Source organism: Rhinatrema bivittatum, chromosome 5 (genome assembly GCF_901001135.1).
Source record: "Rhinatrema bivittatum chromosome 5, aRhiBiv1.1, whole genome shotgun sequence".
Taxonomy (NCBI): domain Eukaryota; kingdom Metazoa; phylum Chordata; class Amphibia; order Gymnophiona; family Rhinatrematidae; genus Rhinatrema; species Rhinatrema bivittatum.
In genome coordinates this window covers 328,795,066-328,812,874 of record NC_042619.1, presented here as the reverse complement: position 1 = coordinate 328,812,874, position 17,809 = coordinate 328,795,066, and the positions used below count along the sequence as shown (strand labels likewise).

General features: G+C 41.5%; 1 protein-coding gene across 1 annotated transcript in view; it reads right to left on the bottom strand.

Moving 5' to 3' along the window:
* Window positions 1-1,970: 1,970 nt before the first annotated feature.
* NLGN4X (neuroligin 4 X-linked) overlaps window positions 1,971-17,809 on the bottom strand; it is a 213,351-nt gene continuing 197,512 nt past the window's right edge. The window contains exon 4 of the mRNA XM_029603293.1: window positions 1,971-5,008. Within this exon, the coding sequence (XP_029459153.1) occupies window positions 4,159-5,008 (850 nt within the window). The 3' untranslated portion in view covers window positions 1,971-4,158. The remainder of the gene's footprint in view (window positions 5,009-17,809) is intronic.

Below are 17,809 nucleotides of genomic sequence, written 5' to 3'. Positions count from 1 at the left end.
GATGAAGGTTTACATGTGGATGCTTTGAGTTAAACATCTAATAAAACAGTGAAACCTTTCTGATAAAAAATGGGATTTCCAAAATGCATAATTCTTTGCACAGAGCATTAGAAAATATTGTGATATTTTATTATTAAAAATGCTGCTGAAAAGTTTATACATATGTATCCAGCCATATATATCTCCTATCATTACTTAAGGCAAAAACAAAAATGCAAAACAGTAACATAAGAAACCAGTCAACCCTGCGTGCCTTGTATGGTAGACTATAAGGCTGGGAAAGTTTTTTTTTTTCTTTTACAGTCTGCAAAGTATACTGTATTTTATTATTATAGAATTCTATGAAGATTCTAGAAATCTTTTTCTCTTATAAATTGTACATCAGTCCCGATGTATTAAACTGACTTTGAATCATAGTTATTTGTAAAAGCTAAAATCATTCACTTACAGGAACATTGTTTACCCAAATTTCACAAGCCTGACACAATACTGTACAATCATATTGCTAGCAGAAGACAGTTTGAAGTACTAAACAAATACTGTAGATATCATTGCAAACTTACCCAACTAATAGAAAGCCTTTGTACTGAGGTTTCAGGAAACTCTAGTGGCTGCATATTAGCTGAGGCAATACTTAGGTTGCCGAAAAAGAAAAAGGTAAACTATAAACAATCTTTAACTATAATGGACATTAGAAGATGGAGCAGGGAAGTAGACAGACTTCCATGTTGCCTCTGTTTTAGGGAGTGCTGTTTCACCTCGGGAAAATAACTAATATTTTTGTATGTTTTCTACTTATATTTATTTGAATTATGATTTAACATTTACCTAATGAGGAAATTCAATTATTTTAAGCCTACACCTTTCATCAAGAGCTCTTCTAGTCTCCACTGGGTAAAAGCAATGTCTACTAGGGATGTGAATCGTGTCCTCGATCGTCTTAACGATCGATTTCGGCTGGGAGGGGGAGGGAATCGTATTGTTGCCGTTTGGGGGGGTAAAATATCGTGAAAAATCGTGAAAAATCGAAAAATCGCAAAACTGGCACATTAAAACCCCCTAAAACCCACCCCCGACCCTTTAAATTAAATCCCCCACCCTCCCGAACCCCCCCCCCCAAATGACTTAAATAACCTGCGGGTCCAGCGGCGGTCCGGAACGGCAGCGGTCCGGAACGGGCTCCTGCTCCTGAATCTTGTTGTCTTCAGCCGGCGCCATTTTCCAAAATGGCGCCGAAAAATGGCGGCGGCCATAGAAGAAAAAGATTGGACGGCAGGAGGTCCTTCCGGACCCCCGCTGGACTTTTGGCAAGTCTCGTGGGGGTCAGGAGGCCCCCCACAAGCTGGCCAAAAGTTCCTGGAGGTCCAGCGGGGGTCAGGGAGCGATTTCCCGCCGCGAATCGTTTTCGTACGGAAAATGGCGCCGGCAGGAGATCGACTGCAGGAGGTCGTTCAGCTAGGGTTCCGGCGCCTAGCTGAACAACCTCCTGCAGTCGATCTCCTGCCGGCGCCATTTTCCGTACGAAAACGATTCGCGGCGGGAAATCGCTCCCTGACCCCCGCTGGACCTCCAGGAACTTTTGGCCAGCTTGTGGGGGGCCTCCTGACCCCCACGAGACTTGCCAAAAGTCCAGCGGGGGTCCGGAAGGACCTCCTGCCGTCCAATCGTGTTCGTCTATGGCCGCCGCCATTTTTCGGCGCCATTTTGGAAAATGGCGCCGGCTGAAGACAACAAGATTCAGGAGCAGGAGCCCGTTCCGGACCGCTGCCGTTCCGGACCGCCGCTGGACCCGCAGGTTATTTAAGTCATTTGGGGGGGGTTCGGGAGGGTGGGGGATTTAATTTAAAGGGTCGGGGGTGGGTTTTAGGGGGTTTTAGTGTGCCGGCTCACGATTCTAACGATTTATAACGTATAAGTATAACGTATAAATCGTTAGAATCTCTATTGTATTGTGTTCCATAACGGTTTAAGACGATATTAAAATTATCGGACGATAATTTTAATCGTCCTAAAACGATTCACATCCCTAATGTCTACAGATGTCACAGATGCATCCGTCTGTATAGTAGGGAGATTAAGGAGTCAGGCAGCCAAGGTTCTAGCTGACCCCTCATGTCTGTAAGTTATTTGAACACTTATGATTTGCTAAGTATAATTTCTAAACTCCACAGATACCATCAACATCAACTATAATACAACTGACTACTCATCAAAACATAAGTGTGCAAATGACCAAGATAATTGCACAACTCAACCAATTTATTCACAATTTGTTTTGCTTTCTTTTGAAATAAAGCCATTGAACTAAATTATCTGGATACTGGTCAGCCAGTATTACAATGTTATTAAAAAAATATATACCTCAGACAGTCATGTTTTCTTAACAGCACAAGAATCAAAACCTTCACCCTTTTTTTACTTATATAATCTGGCATTAAGCAAGTTATTTTGTAAAACTTTGGTTACTCTCTCTTAGTGAACACTAATGTTTATTTTAATGAAAAAAATATCTGAATTCAGAATATGATGATTAATCAGTTCCAGCTTTGAATACCTATACCATTTTGCCAGAAGAAACGGGAAAAATGATAAATATTTTGGACAATTTTGCTTTCCCTCTGACAACTGTGATACAGTGTACAAGAAAACATGCCAGGACCTATCAGCAAAACCTACACAATCCATGGCTTTTCTGTATTAGCTCTTGAAAATGCCTGCAGACTATAGTGAGGGTATATAAATAACCAGGAAAAATGACAAAATTTTGTTTCCAGATGTATATATTAATCTTGAATACACATGAGTTACTGGATGAAAAAGCTTATTGCATTCTGAGAGATGAGCTTTTTTTTTTCTTTGAAAAAAACGTTTCTTCTTTCAAACTGCATATTTCCTCTGTTTTTGCAAAGCCGGATGGCTTTTTTTTTCTCAGAATGAACTCTTCTGCAGCTGCTGGTGAATACAGAGCTATTTTAACTCAGAAAACACTGACCAAAAAGGCCGGCTTTATTTCCTCTTGGCAGGCATGAGATGGGAAAGCAACTTACTCTTACACATTGAAACAGAACTACAGAACCGGAGGGACATGTTTGTGTGATTATTTTTCAAATTAACCAGTTTTAAATAAATTCCTCCTTCCCCATTTCTCTGATCCATCTTTTTGTCACAGTTTAATAAACATCAAGAAAAAAAATTCTGAAAAAAATTACTTAAAAAAAGGAAAAAGAATAAATCCAACTTTGTCTTCTAAGAATTTCAACATGCATTTGTGTATCCTGGGAGGGGAAATCTGCAAGTCACACTGTTAAAATGTATTCCCTGCATGACATTCTACCCTCTCTTACAAATGAAACGTGTTAGAAAATTCCATATCTCTTTGTTTACCACAAGTAATTAAGAAGAAAATCATCATCTGGCTTGGAGGAAACCAAGGTGAATATGATTAATGTATATACACATACTGTAGGTCACAACTTACAGCACAATCTTTCTAAAAGCTCTTTTCAAACTGAAAACATCAATAAAAGCCTTTTTATGTCATAAGCTATGTACATTGTTTACAAAGTTTTTATGTTGATTTGTTTTAAACGGTTCAGGCTGGCAAGTCATCTCTTTGCAAATAACTATACATATTGTACTGCATAGTCAGTTCTCTGGGTTTTTCTGTTTGATTTAAATAAAATCACACTATTTCACCCCCTCCCCCCTTCTTGATTGCAGCCCCTTAAAGGCTCGCTTTCTTTTTAATGAGAGCCATTCAGAGTATGGCACATAAAGATATTTTAAAAAATTGAAACAAAGCAAAACTGTACAGTCATTGGCTGTGTTCCAGAACATTTTGCCTCCATGTCTGTTACACTGGAAACATCCATATCTTTTTTTTTGTATTTAAGTGGCTGTCCTTCTGGCCTCTCAATACATTAAAACATCGGCTTGAGTGACTGATATCTTAAATCCAGATCATAACAGCAATGTACATTTCACATTTCATAGGGTTTGAAGTTGATTTTTAATAATATTAGACAGTTCCTTTGGGAAGAGTTGGTAAGAAAATAATGACTGCCTTTCTCCTTTTGACAAGTTCACTTCATGGAGAATATTTGTTTCCTTTTTCCTGTTTTTGTTTTTCCAAGTTGCTGAAAAAAATAATTGGCAGAACTATACCCGAGTGGTAGAATGTCCATGGGGTAGATTAGTACTGTTTTGACCTCCACTGAAGGTGTTGAAAGTATGCAAAGGTTGCATTCCTGTTAGTGTGTTTGGAATCATTGTTATTGTGTTGGGTGTCATAAGTGGTATGTCATCAGGGGACCTCCTCAGTGTGAGGGTATAGTCAGGTGGGCAGGTTAGTCTCAGGGTATCATGTGCCTGCAGAGACTCACACTCATGGTCATGCTCCAACTGTTTCATCTGCAGGGACATAATCTCTTCATTCTGTATGTGTGCTATATCATTGGTTGTATTCCTTTGGGGACTTGGGCGCCTATGGGTTTCATGACGTCTCTTGTCCTTTTTGTAGTACAATGCAGCAAATGCTAAAATGTTCAGGAACAGTAAGGATGCTCCCACAGCTATAGTGACACTTAGCTCTGTGGAATAATCTCGCTTGTTCTCCAAAGGAACATTTGTAACCTCTGGGGCTGTTTTTTGAGTTTCTTTTGAATGCTTGGGGTTGACGACTGGAGTCATAGCAGGACGTTTTGTAGTGGTCCACATTTTTCCAGCAGATCGTCTTGGAACATAAGGAAATGATGTCATATCTGGGGGAGGTACTTTAGTTGTTGTGGAAACATACTGAAATATCTCATTTAGATTGTGAAGATGTGGTACAAGTTCCAACCAGAAGGCAACTTTTGTGGCTCGATAGTGATCCCTCACCCGGGGTTTCAGACCAATATGTAGATAGAGTTGGTCTTTGGGGTTGTACTTAGACCAAGCTACTTCTTCAAAACGGTTCGGTTTTGTGTGGATAAATTTTGTGTCTTGTGGAACTGGCTGGTTTGGGTCACTATAAATACAAAAAGAAAAACATGTTATACTCTCAAGTTATTTAACTGGCACTCATTTCATTAATTAATCATTTAATTTTAGCAACCTTTTTAACTGTGACATGTTATCTACTTTTGTGAACAAACCAATGAATAAGAATCTCTACAGATGCTGCAAAATGCAACAGAATATGACCATATCACTCCAGTTTTAAAGTCATGACACTGGCTACAAAGTATTGTGTATAATCCATAAAATTGTGAATGAGAAAGATTCAAAGTAGCTGGTTGCTACACTGCATTTTCACTCTGCACAGCACAATTTAAGGTCTGCTAATAAAGGATTACTGAGTATACCTTCCCTTCAAACTGCTAATCTTTGCAAAGTGAGGGAGAGAACTTTAACAATCACAGGCCCAAAACTATGGAACACCATGCCAAGTGAACAATTAAAAACTTGGCTATTTGGTCAGGCTTTTGAAAGAGAAGTAAACATCTAACAGAAGGAGAAAAATGTTTCCCTCTGATATGGAAGTTGAAGAATTGTGCTTTTTAAATTTTCTGTATTTTATTTTAATTAATGGATGATTGTTATGTTTATGTTCATACTTGCTACTGTGAACTGCCATGATTGAAAAAACTGAACGACAGTATAAATATTAATTAAATAATAAATAAAATAAAAATCTTTCTCAACCCTTTCTTTTAAGCTAATTAAATCTGAACTATTGCCAGGTCATAACTGAACTTATTGAATTGCTGCTGATGACATCATCATTTGTTTTTCTGACATCTTGTATACATAATATCATCAATACTCAACACTTTAGGACCTATTTGCTAAGAATTTTTCACAAAAATGAGAGAAACACTTTGGGTTTTTCATTTGGGAAAAGAGGAGGAGACTGTTGCTCCATGGCAGTTTTATTATTATTTGTAAAATAAAATAGAGTTTCCAGCCTTTTGAAGTCATTGATATCCAGAAATAAATTTTGAAAAGAAACAATGGGAACTCTACGTTAATAAATAAATGTTATTCCATTGTGTTATAGCATTTAGTCTGAATCAATTATTTCAGTTTTACTTTGCAATCCGTCATAAGAAGAGCACGTCTGCAGGTGGGCGTGAACTTACAAGCAGTGAAGTGAGAATAATTAGCATTACAAGTGATGCTATATGATGGCAACAACAGACTATGATGCTGCTACATTTAATAACTGTTAAGTGGTAACTGAGTACTACAGACTATGCTTAAACAGATTTTTTACATGCAAACCAAAATATGTTTACAAACAACAAATGCTTTATGTAAATTGTTTTATAGACTACAACACTATATAGTATAGGAATGGCTATCCAATTCTATGTCATCGTGCAGGATTTTCCATGCTAGAAACAAACTACTATATTGTTGTTATAACAGCAAATATCACTGAAAACATCTCATTATTGTTATAAAATAGCCTGCCGCATGCATGTATGCACCAAATTTTATGTGGGTGTATATGTGTGCGTGCAAATACCACTTCTACCACATAAATCGTGGGATTTTAAAAAGGGGTGCATGCCCACGCTATTACCAGTTTTAGTAGTTCGGCCTCAGTTCACTCAGTTAAGAGAGAGGTTCTCCAAAGCCCCTAGTTTAATAGACTTCACTGCCCCACTTAGCCATGACCATTAAAACCCCACAGATCTGCCTAGTTTGCTTTAAATTTTAACTTACAGTTCATTCATAGCAGAAGCAAAGTTATGTAGCACATTTCAGGTTTACAAACCCAAAAGGCCATGCCCCCACCCAGATCACTCCCATTCCTCGCCCCTTTTTGAAAACTTTCACTGTAAGAGATATGCATGTATCTCAGTGAATTTTAAAATCTGCTTGATGCACGCAAGCCTGACTTATTTATGCATTCCCTTATTAATCCTTACACCAGGCTTTTAAAATTCACCTCATAATATGGGTAAAGCATATTGACAAATCATTAGCATATGTCGTGTCAATTTTCAAAAGCTTTAGAAAATTACTACCATATATGCTATTCAATTGACAATAGGTTTTACCAATTTTAAATGCACTTAAATAGCTTTTGAAAATTGCTATGATAGTATTTTACATTTACATATGCTTTTGAAAATTACCCTGAAAATTGTTAAGATCCAGGTTCTAAATTCTATTTCCATTATAGGTTGCCATGCTAAAAAGTGTCAATCCACCACTTTCATTTGTAAAAGACAGAGATAGATTAGGTAAGACTTGTGCATGCTGCCAAATTTTAAAATCCACCCAGAGACATGTTTATCTCCCGCTGCATGCACATCTCAAACAATTTCAGCAAGGGGCATGTTCTGGGTGGGGCATGGGCTATTCAGTGCATGGCCAAGAGATGTGCGCATAAATACTTATGTGCCCAAGTCCTCTGTGACATAACTTTACTTCTGCTATGGAGAAGGTGAGAGTGTATAAAACAAACAAAAAACCCTCAGCCATTTCATAGGGGTTTAAAGGGACTGAGATAACTGGGAGGAGTGCAGGCTATTAAACTGGGGGGTGTTTGGAGGATCTAGCTCAATACTGGATGGACTGGTAGATGAACTGATGAAACTGGTCATGGCATGGATGTGCACCAGTTTTAAATACCGAATTATGTGGTAGAAGCCCGATTTATGTGCCTGGGTGTGCACACAGTTAAACTTGCACATACATATGCACATGGCAAATCTATTTTATAAAGTGCATGCATAAGTGCATGCAAGTTATTAAAATGGCCGCATATCTGGGTGTGTGCCAGCATACACACGTCAAAGTGCACCCGCGAGCCGGTTTTAAAGCAGGCGTGTGCAACAGGAAAAAAAAATGTTTCTTTTTAAAATTCATTTCTTTGGGACCTTAATTCTTTTCTTTAGCTTCAAAATGAAAAGAAAATCATATTTTAGTTTGATTCATTTTCCTTTGCCATTAAAGTCAATGGGGGAAGCATTACAGGTAATTTTCAGCCTATCCTGAGCTTCAGGATAGGCTGAAAACTTGTGGGAAGAAATCAACAGAAGGGGGGAAAGAACTTCATGGTACCTAGAAAGATGGAAGGGACTGGAAATTGGCTCCAAAAGTGGCATGGATAGCCTATGACTCTGTAAAGGGGCAAAGGGTACCAGCATTGGCAGGATTTCACCAAATCACTGTAAGAGGAGCAAAGAAACAGGAAAAGTGTGATGAACACCCCAAGACTCCAAAAGAGGGCACCGGCAACAGTGCCATAAATTCTGGATGGCATCTCATGTGACAAACTGGCACCAAAAGTGACATTAACACATCTGAAGGCAGCATGAAGTGGAAACAAAGCATAAAATGTGGAAGTAAAACCTCCAAGACAGGCACTGAGAAAGGGGCCAAGCAACACAAAGAGTGACTTCAAGGTTCCAGAGCACCATGAGAGGTGCAAAACAGCCCTCAGACTGGCAAGGTGTTAGCGCTGGGGTAAGACAGGAAGGCACAGTGGCAAAGGGAACTCCAAGGTGCAAAGTCTGGACATGGAAACAAAGCTGAGTGACATAAAGATCCCCAAGGTGCAGGGTGGAATTTAGATTTTCTTGTAGAATGGGTTTGCCAAATGTAAAGGTTATTATCACATTTAGTATATCACAAAGGTTTCTCTAATGATTGTGGGGAGGTTTTCCAGGAAGGTAATGAGAGCTGTTTTATTTAGAGACCATTTCCTACATCACTGAGCTGCCCTCAGCCTGTTCCACTTCCTGATTTTCTGGTTTTGTATGAAATTTCTGGCACTACTCTTTTTATCACATGCGTACACCAAAATGGTTTCACTTGAGCATCTTTTGTGATGTGTTAAGTGTGATAATAACCAGTCCTTACACCTTGAAGTTTCTCTTTGTGCAGCTTGGCCCCTTTATCAGGTTTGCCTTGGAGGTTTTACTGCTACTTTTTCCGCTTTGTTCCTCCTTCATGTTGACTTAGGATGCTAATGCCACTTTTGGTACCAGTTTGCCACTTGGGATGCCATCAAGGGTTTTATGGTACTTTTGCTGATAAATTTAACCTCTTCTACAGCCTAAGGATGTTCCTCCCACACTTAATCATTCCTTTCTTGGTTTGTTAAACTGGGACTACTTTTTGGATTCTTGCTGGCACAGCTAGTGCCAGTGCCAACCTGGCCAATTTTGGGCACATTTACATTTACTTTATCTGCTCTGCCTTTCCCTATCCCTGACATGATTGTTTTTATGTCACTGGGGATGTGAAGATTACAACAATTATTTAATATTTTACATTGGTATTGTAATGCCCATTGACTGTGCCTCTACCAGGCTGCTGTCTGAAGAACAGAGAGAAACTGCTGCAGTGAGTGTCACACTGTATGCTCTGCACTACTTCTCTGACACAGACAGGCTTCTCAACACAGCCAGTTATGCTGCACTTTCTGCCTTGTCCTCACTGCTCACTTATACCTACTGCCTAGTGACTATTACTGTGCCCGCTGCCAGGCAAACAGAGAAAAAATTAGTAATGCCAAGTGTACCTAAGGCTTCAATCACCAGAAAGGAAAAACAGAACAGCAACTGCAAGCAAAGCAATGCAAATCTGCTGTGAGACACCGATATTCTGACAGCACTGCCTCACTGCTTTCCTCTCTTGTGTGAATGACTGCTGCTGGACAGTGAGTCTATAACATATGCCACAGCAAAAATCTTAGCAAGAATTCAGAGAGAGCTCAGAGCTATGCTTTCACACATACAATGTCTTGAAAAGCAATGTAAAGCAAATCACTGACAAGATCAGTGTGACAGCATCGCTGTACCCAGTCTGCTGCAATAGGTCAGACTAGCAAATTGCTTTGAAGTGATATGTCAATCCTCTTATTTTCTTGACAACATGCTCATCCTCCCCTTCTCTGTTGTCTGCCTGCTTTACACTGTATCAATTTCTAACTGTACACATGCCCCTGTTGCTTTCTTATGATTTCTATGAGTCCATTGACTATAATGGCTTATAGAAATCATTCTATTTAAAATGAATGAAACTAACAGGATCTGTTTAATTCATGGAGATCCTTCAATTTATTTCAGGGTCCCACAAATTAAACAAATGTGGCTTCATTTGTTTCATTTTTCTATTTAATTTGAAACTATTGTACATGCCTATTTGAAAGTTACTGTCTCTATATGGGAATAAAACTGTCTATAAAATGGGAAAATGACTACTGTGGATAAATGACACTGAAGATTTATTTATCTGCATATCTGGAGCACTATTTTATTAAAACATCTTTGTTAAACTCCAAAATTAATTATTGGGGATCGATGTATTTCTATACAGAAAGATGTATACATGAGACATCTTAAGAAGACTTGAGCATGAGGATTTACTTTACTCATAAATATGTTAGTAACTTATGAAGATAATTTCAACTTTTTGTATTTTCAGATATAGATGCCACTTTTGTATTTAAACATAGCTAACTTTAAATACAATTTTTACAGCACATTTAAATATAATAACCTAATCTATTCAAAACTTGTGTATATCCAAATGGATATAATTTAAATTTGAAAAGCAGGAAAATAGTTTATTGTGTTTCAGTGATCTTAGTAAGTACTTTGAGATTCAAACACTTACTTTATTCAAAAGTTTTGGTCTTAGTTTTTGACCTTGAGATATTTTTCATCATTCATAAAGACAGTGGATCAAAGTTAAAGTATAGCAAAATAGTATGAAAATAACTTTTCCTGCAAAATGTCTGCAGTTGTCTACCTTTTTCTTTCTCAAGAATTTAAATTTCTGCATAATTGAAAAGGGGAAAATTCCACAAAAAATGTATACATGCAAAATATTCTATAATGAGGCAGGGTAAGGTGGCCGCTTCAGGCGGCAGAATTTTGAGGCAGCAAAAAATGCCCCTCTCAGCATACTGCTTGGCATCTGCCTCACTCTGCCTGCTCCTGCCATGGCTGCCTCAGCTCAAGCCAGCGGTGGCTTAAGAAGAATGAAGAGAGGCTCGGGCTGCTGCCAGAGCTCAGGCTGGAGGCGGCTGAAGAAGAACAGAGAGAGGCTGGGGCTGCTGCCGGAGCTCAGGCCTGCAGTGGCTGAAGAAGAATGGGGAGAGGCTAGGGCCACCATTGGAGCTCAGGCTAGTGGCGTCTGAAGAAGAACAGAGAGAGGCTGGGGCCACCGCCAGAGCTCAGGCCAGAGGTAGATGAAGCAGTGATGTAGCCCGGCAGCCAAAGAAGAGAGGCCCTGTCACAGGGCCACAGTGGACATGCTGGGCAAGAGGAGGAAGAGGCTTGCTATGCTAGTGGTCAAAGAAAAAAAACCCGCACAGCAAGGCACACATTCTTCTGCTCCTTCACTTGTGCCGGCCCTGCGCATTCAAAACCTGCGTAGCCAGTAAATTCTCTATGCTGATACTGTGCAATGTGAGATCAGCGTAGAGGAGTGCTAGCTGAATGAGTTTTGAATACTGTGGGCAGACAAACGAGGAGCAGCAGCAGAGCAGGCTCCCCCTTTTGCTACCTGTTCCTGTGTGTGTGTGTGTGTGTGTGTATAAATGGTAGCCTGCCTGCGGGTGGGGTTTGGGAGTGTGTAAATGGGAGTCTGTCTGATGGGTGGCGGTGGGGGTGGGGGTTTGTGAATGGGAGCCTTCTGGGGTAGGGTGGTGGTGTATCTAAATGTGAATAGTAGCCTGTCTGGGTGCAAGTTTGTATGTGGATGCTAGCCTGCCTAGGAGGGGTGTATGTGTGAATATAAATGGTAGCCTGCCTGGGAATGTGTATGTGTGAATGGGAGCCTGCCTGGGGGGCTGAGGTGTGTGAATTTGGAGCCTGCCTGTGTGTGGTGAACGAATGGGAGCCTGATTGGGGGGGAGGGGGGATGTGAATGATAGTCTACAAGAAGGTGTATGTGTGTGTGTGAGAGAGAGAGAGCATGTAGGAGTAAAACCTTGTGAAATGGGTGTGGGAGCCTACATGTGAGAGAATGCATGTGAGAATGGGAACCTGTGTGTTTGTGTGAGAGTGGTAGCCTGCATATAAGAGTGAGAGCCTGGATGTGTATGTATGTATGGAAGTGGGAGCAGAAGCCTGCATGTGAGAGTGAGAGCCTGGGTGTTGTGTTTGTGGGAATGGGAGCACGTGTGTAAGAGCATGTGAGAATGAGAGCCTGTGTGTGTGTTTGTAGGAGTAGGAGCCTGTGTGAAAGCAAGCATGTCAGAATGAGAACCGTGTGTGTTTGTGTGTGTGTAGGAGTGGGAACCTGTATGTATGTGAGAGCATGGAAGAGTGGGATCCTGTGTGAGAGAATGCATGTGTATGTGTGAGAGAACATGTGAGAGAGTCTGTGTGTATGTATGAAGGAGGAAGCAAATAAGACAGAATAAAAGAGACCCTGGAAAAGGAAAAGACAGACGAGGGGGGGAAAGGAGACTGGGACCAACTGATTAGAAAAATAAGATCAGACAACAAAGGAAAAAATATATTTTGCCTTTCGGTGATTGGAATATGCCATCTCTGGGAATGTGCATTTCTTATATATTTGTTTTTTGCTTTTTCTTCAGTATTCCAGTGCTCACAGAATCTGGTTTTTCAGGCTTTCCAATTCCATGTTTGCATGTTTGTTTCTAATTTTTAGTCCCTTATTCTGTCTTAGATAAGAGTCTGTCTGTGTTGCATGTGTGTGATAGAGATGCAGTATTTTGGCTAGCATCTAGTTTCTCTGTAGGGATTTGTAGCAGTCTGGTTTGTTCTGTTTGCCCATTAGGTAGTGGTGTAATGTTTGCCTTGCTGCCTTTTCATAAATAAGTTTGCTGGTGTTTGAGTCCTGAGAGTTACTGCTCTTATGGTATGGTAAAGTTTATTTATTTGCAGGGTTTGTGTTACTTCACAAAGGGGCGGATTTTCAGAGCCCTGCTCGCGTAAATCCGCCCAAAACCGGGCGGATTTACGCGAGCAGGGCCCTGCGCGCCGGGAAGCCTATTTTACATAGGCCTCCCGGCGCGCGCAGAGCCCCGGGACTCGCGTACGTCCCGGGGTTCTCGGAGGGGGGCGTGTCGGGGGCGGGGCCGGAGCGCGCGGCGTTGCGGGGGCGTGTCGGCAGCGTTTTGGGGGCGGGTACGGGGCGTGGCTAGGGCCTGGGGGCGTGGCCGCGCCCTCCGTACCCGCCCCCAGGTCGCGGCCCGGCGCGCAGCAGGCCCGCTGGCGCGCGGGGATTTACGTCTCCCTCCGGGAGGCGTAAATCCCCCGACAAAGGTAAGGGGGGGGTGTAGACAGGGCCGGGTGGGTGGGTTAGGTAGGGGAAGGGAGGGTAAGGTGAGGGGAGGGCAAAGGAAAGTTCCCTCCGAGGCCGCTCCGATTTCGGAGCGGCCTTGGAGGGAACGGGGGGAGGCAGCGCGGCTCGGCGCGCGCAGGCTATACAAAATCGATAGCCTTGCGCGCGCCGATCCAGGATTTTAGTGGATACGCGCGGCTCCGCGCGTATCTACTAAAATCCAGCGTACTTTTGCTTGAGTCTGATGCGCAAGCAAAAGTAGGCTGATCGCGCTTCTTTTAAAATCTACCCCAAAGTGTTTGGCAATGAAGGGAATGTGTTTTGCTGCCATTGAGGTGACACCAGAATTAGAATTTGTTTTTGCATGACCTAGTTCTGTTCTGCATTGGTTGAAAATTGTTTTATGATGATTATTATGATTATTGCTGTTTTATTGTAGTTTTATGCATTTTTGGAAAGAGGACTCATAAAAGAATATATTGATATTTGTTTTATTACGTGATTGGATCGGATGTTTCTGAAGTGTTCTTTATTTTTTACATAATATTATGGTGTTTATGAACTGCAATAAATATAAAGAGGCCGATGTAATAAGACCCACGGTGAAACAGGCGATGGTTAAGAGCACAGGTTTTGATCACCGCATAGAACTAAAGATGCTGCTTCCGCGGGATAAAAAAAAATAAATTATGCAAAATGATTTGCGCGCAGAAATCCACACATATATATGGAAAAATGCATATACCTAAGTGCAGCAAGGGCCTATGTAATAAGCGGCCACATCCTCGCTCAAAACCCGCACCGATAATCCACATATAAAAGTGAGCGAGCGAACGGGTCTCCCTCTTAACTGAAAGTATTTTTAATATTTCAAATAACTGTGCTGCAGAAAACAAGGCAAATATTTTCATGGATGCTAATTCACACTGACATAGCAGCGAGATAGGTGCTCATTTGGGCACCAATTTGGATGCTCGGGTGATGACATAGGCACTCAGTCGGGAGCAAATATGGATGCTCTGGTGCCCAGAAAGGCACCTTACTTGGTCACAAATCTATACAATCGGGAGCCCAGAAAAGTGCCTAGGGAAGTACCTACCTAAACTGGCTGCTCTGATGCCGAGAAAAGTGCCTAGTGATGCTGGCCACTCGGATGTCCAGAAAAACGCCTTGCTAAGATGTTCACTGAGACACCAATATAGATGCTCAGCTAGGTGGTTTTCAGGATGCTTGGATGCCAACATAGGCCCCCTCGAGTCGGCACTAACTCATTCCCTGACCATGGCAGTAAAAAACCCACACTAGCATTAGTGTGGGTCCCTGCATTGCCTATGGTTAGCTAGTTGCCTCCTTTGCATGCCGTTAGCATGCGTTCATGCAGGAAAATCCGTGGGTCTGTAAGCATGTTCATTCGCGCTTTTTTCCCCGCACACAAAACTCTTATTACAGCCCCATATAGGGCTTTGTGCAGGAAAATTCACGAACAAGTGTGCATACAGGCAAGCACAAACCCGCGGCAGCTTCAGCACACTTTATTACATCGGCTCCACAATAAGTTAATCTAGATAAGGCATTTTTAATGTTGGCAAGTGCTTGAAGTAATAGAATAAAAATATTTTTAAAATGTCACTCATACATGATGGCTGTTGCAAACTACTCAGAAATCCATTGAAGGGTGCATGCTAAGACATTATTTATCGTTAAAAGTACTATTAGTAGGGCCTAGATTTGTATGTCTACTGCCCACCCATGTTAACCATCCAAAAATTCAGTTCTGGCTATGCCACTGGGCTGAAGAGGAACAGAGAGAGATGCTGGAGCCACTGGAGCTCAGGCCGATGGCAGCTGAAGAACAGAGAGAGGCCCCACATGAGAGAGAGGCAGCTTGTCTGTGTAGTGTATGCGACTGTGTGAGGCAGCTTTCTTGTGTGTGTGTATGTGCGCGCTTAGGTGAGAGGCAGCTTGTGTATATGTGTGTGTGTGTGTGTGTGTGTGAGGCCAGAGAGAGGAGGGCACGGGGGAGAGGGCGGGGTGGCAAGTGGGGAGAGAGGACCTTCTCATCCTTCGCCTCAGGCAGCAGATTGCCTTCAGCCGCCCCTGGTTGTGCATATATGTTATCTATTATAAAATCTACGTCACATTTTCCCTTTGATCTTTCCCAGTTCATATATTTACAAAATTGTCAACCTTTTTCTCTTTTTCTTTTATAATATATATACCCTCTGGTTCCTGATAATACTATGGTGCAATAATATGGCATATGAAGCACTCCCACTATTCCCACAGACTTACTCTGATCGTCTCAAACCTCTTCTATTATTTAACAGAGCTGTTATTGAATACTATATATATAGTAAGTGGCTTTATCAATCTATGAGTTTTTGTTAGGGTGCTTTTTGGTTCATTTAAATTACTGCACACAAATTTTTTATGTTTCTAAAAAATTAGTGGGTGATTTTCTAAAGCATTTCCAGCTGTAAATGAAACTATTATTGTACAAATTTTCAAAAGCCATTTACCCATGTAATGCGCACCTAAGCAGATAAATCCTATGGACAATTCAATGACATATATTGAAGCAATTTTCACATGTAAAGTGCATTTACACATGTCAAACCCATTTTTAATTATGTAAATGCTTTTGAAAAGCAGGCCCAGAGTACAATAAAAGGAATATAGTGCACTCGCAAATAAAATGAAAAAAAAGCACTCCCCCCCCACCAAAAAAAACCCAGCAACAACAACTTAAAAGCAAATATTTTGACTCCACACCTAAAAGGTGGACAAAGATGAACTAACTGACATAAGGGCAGATTTTTAATATTACGCGCGGGGGGTACATTTGTGCGTGCTACCCGGCATGCACAAATGTACACCCGATTTTATAACATGTGCGCGCTGCCGCGTGCGTGTTATAAAATCCAGGGTCAGCACGTGCAAATCGGAGCGGCCTTGGAGGGAAATTTTTTTTTGGTCCCCCCTACCTTTCCCTCCATTCCCCTATCTAACCAACCCCCCAGCCCTACCTAAATCTCCTCCCCACCTGTGTCGGGGCACTTGGCCATGCCCCCGGACCACGGCCCCACCCACGACCCCATCCCCGGACCGCCCCTTTTTCGAAGCCCCGGGACATACATGCATCCCGGGCTTATGCGCGCTGCCGAGCCTTTGCAAAATAGGCTCAGCGCGCAGGAGTAGGTTTTCGGGGGGTTATGCGCTTATCTTACGCACGTAACTTTTTGAAAATCTACCCCATAGTGTATCTGGATTTTAAGAAGGCATTTGATAAAGTCCCTCATGAGAAACTCCTCATGAAATTAAAAAGTTATGGGACTGGAGGCAAAGTCCCACTGTGGATTGGAAACTGGTTAAAAGAGAGAAAATAAAGAGTAGGACTAGTCAGTTTTCCCAATGGAGAAAGGTAAAGAGTGGACCTTTACAGATATTTATACAGGAGTCTGTACTAAGACTCTTGATGTTTCTTATGCTCACCAATGTGCAGTAGGCACATGCGTAGGAGACCCCCAAGGTTAGAGGAGCCTCTGCCCCATAAGTTGTCTATTATATATGAAAGCAAAAAGAATAAATACAGCACGAGCCTTCTGAGTCTGCCACAGCTCTACCCCTTCTTCCAGCACAGGTTTCCTGTTTCCTAAGAAATCCATGCAAGGACAAGGCAAAGTCAGTCAGTGTGCATGAAAGCCTTGTGATGAATTTTTATGCTTTCTTTTTATACTATTACCAACTACAAAGAAAGCCAAAGTCTTTGGGCCCAATATTCAGTTCCATTTAGCCAGCTAAGAAACACTGTTTTAATATTTGGGCAATTCTAACAGCTGCCAATTCAGTAAAACAGCAAACTATTAAGCAAACGTAGGGATACTAACTTTCAAATTGGCACGTGGACTCTCATTTGTGCGAGTGCTTTGTCCTGTGTCAAGAGACGCAACTTTTTTTAGATCTTGTGCATGAATATGCGCACATGTTATAAAATAGCCTGGAGGCACGTAGATGTGCACTTAATTTTAAGTGGGCATGCATGAGCGCGCAAATCCCATTTCTACTATGTAAATTGGGAGATTTTAAAAGGTGAGTGTGCCCACACCATTCCCAGTTTACTAGTTCATCCACTAGTTTGCCCAGATAATAGCTAGGTCCCCAAAATCCTCCTGGTTTGATAGCCTATATTCCCCCCAGTTACCCCAGACCCTTTAATGCCTTCAGAAAAGGCTCAATCCTTTTATTTTATAACTTACTTGTCATTCATAGCAGAAGTAAAGTTATGCAGCAGGGGACCTTGGTGCCCGCTGCAGTGTGCAAGTATTTATATGCATATATCTTGGCCAGGCCCCGAAATGCCTAGACCAGTTCCATGCCCTGCCTCTTTTTGGAAACGTTTGAGATGCATGTCGCAGGATTTACATGCATATATGGGTGATTTTTAAAATACAATCGGCACACGCAAACCCGATTTCTTCATGCATCCACTAATTTTGGCGTGTGCCAGTCTTTTAAAATTCACCTTAAATAGTACATAATAAATAAC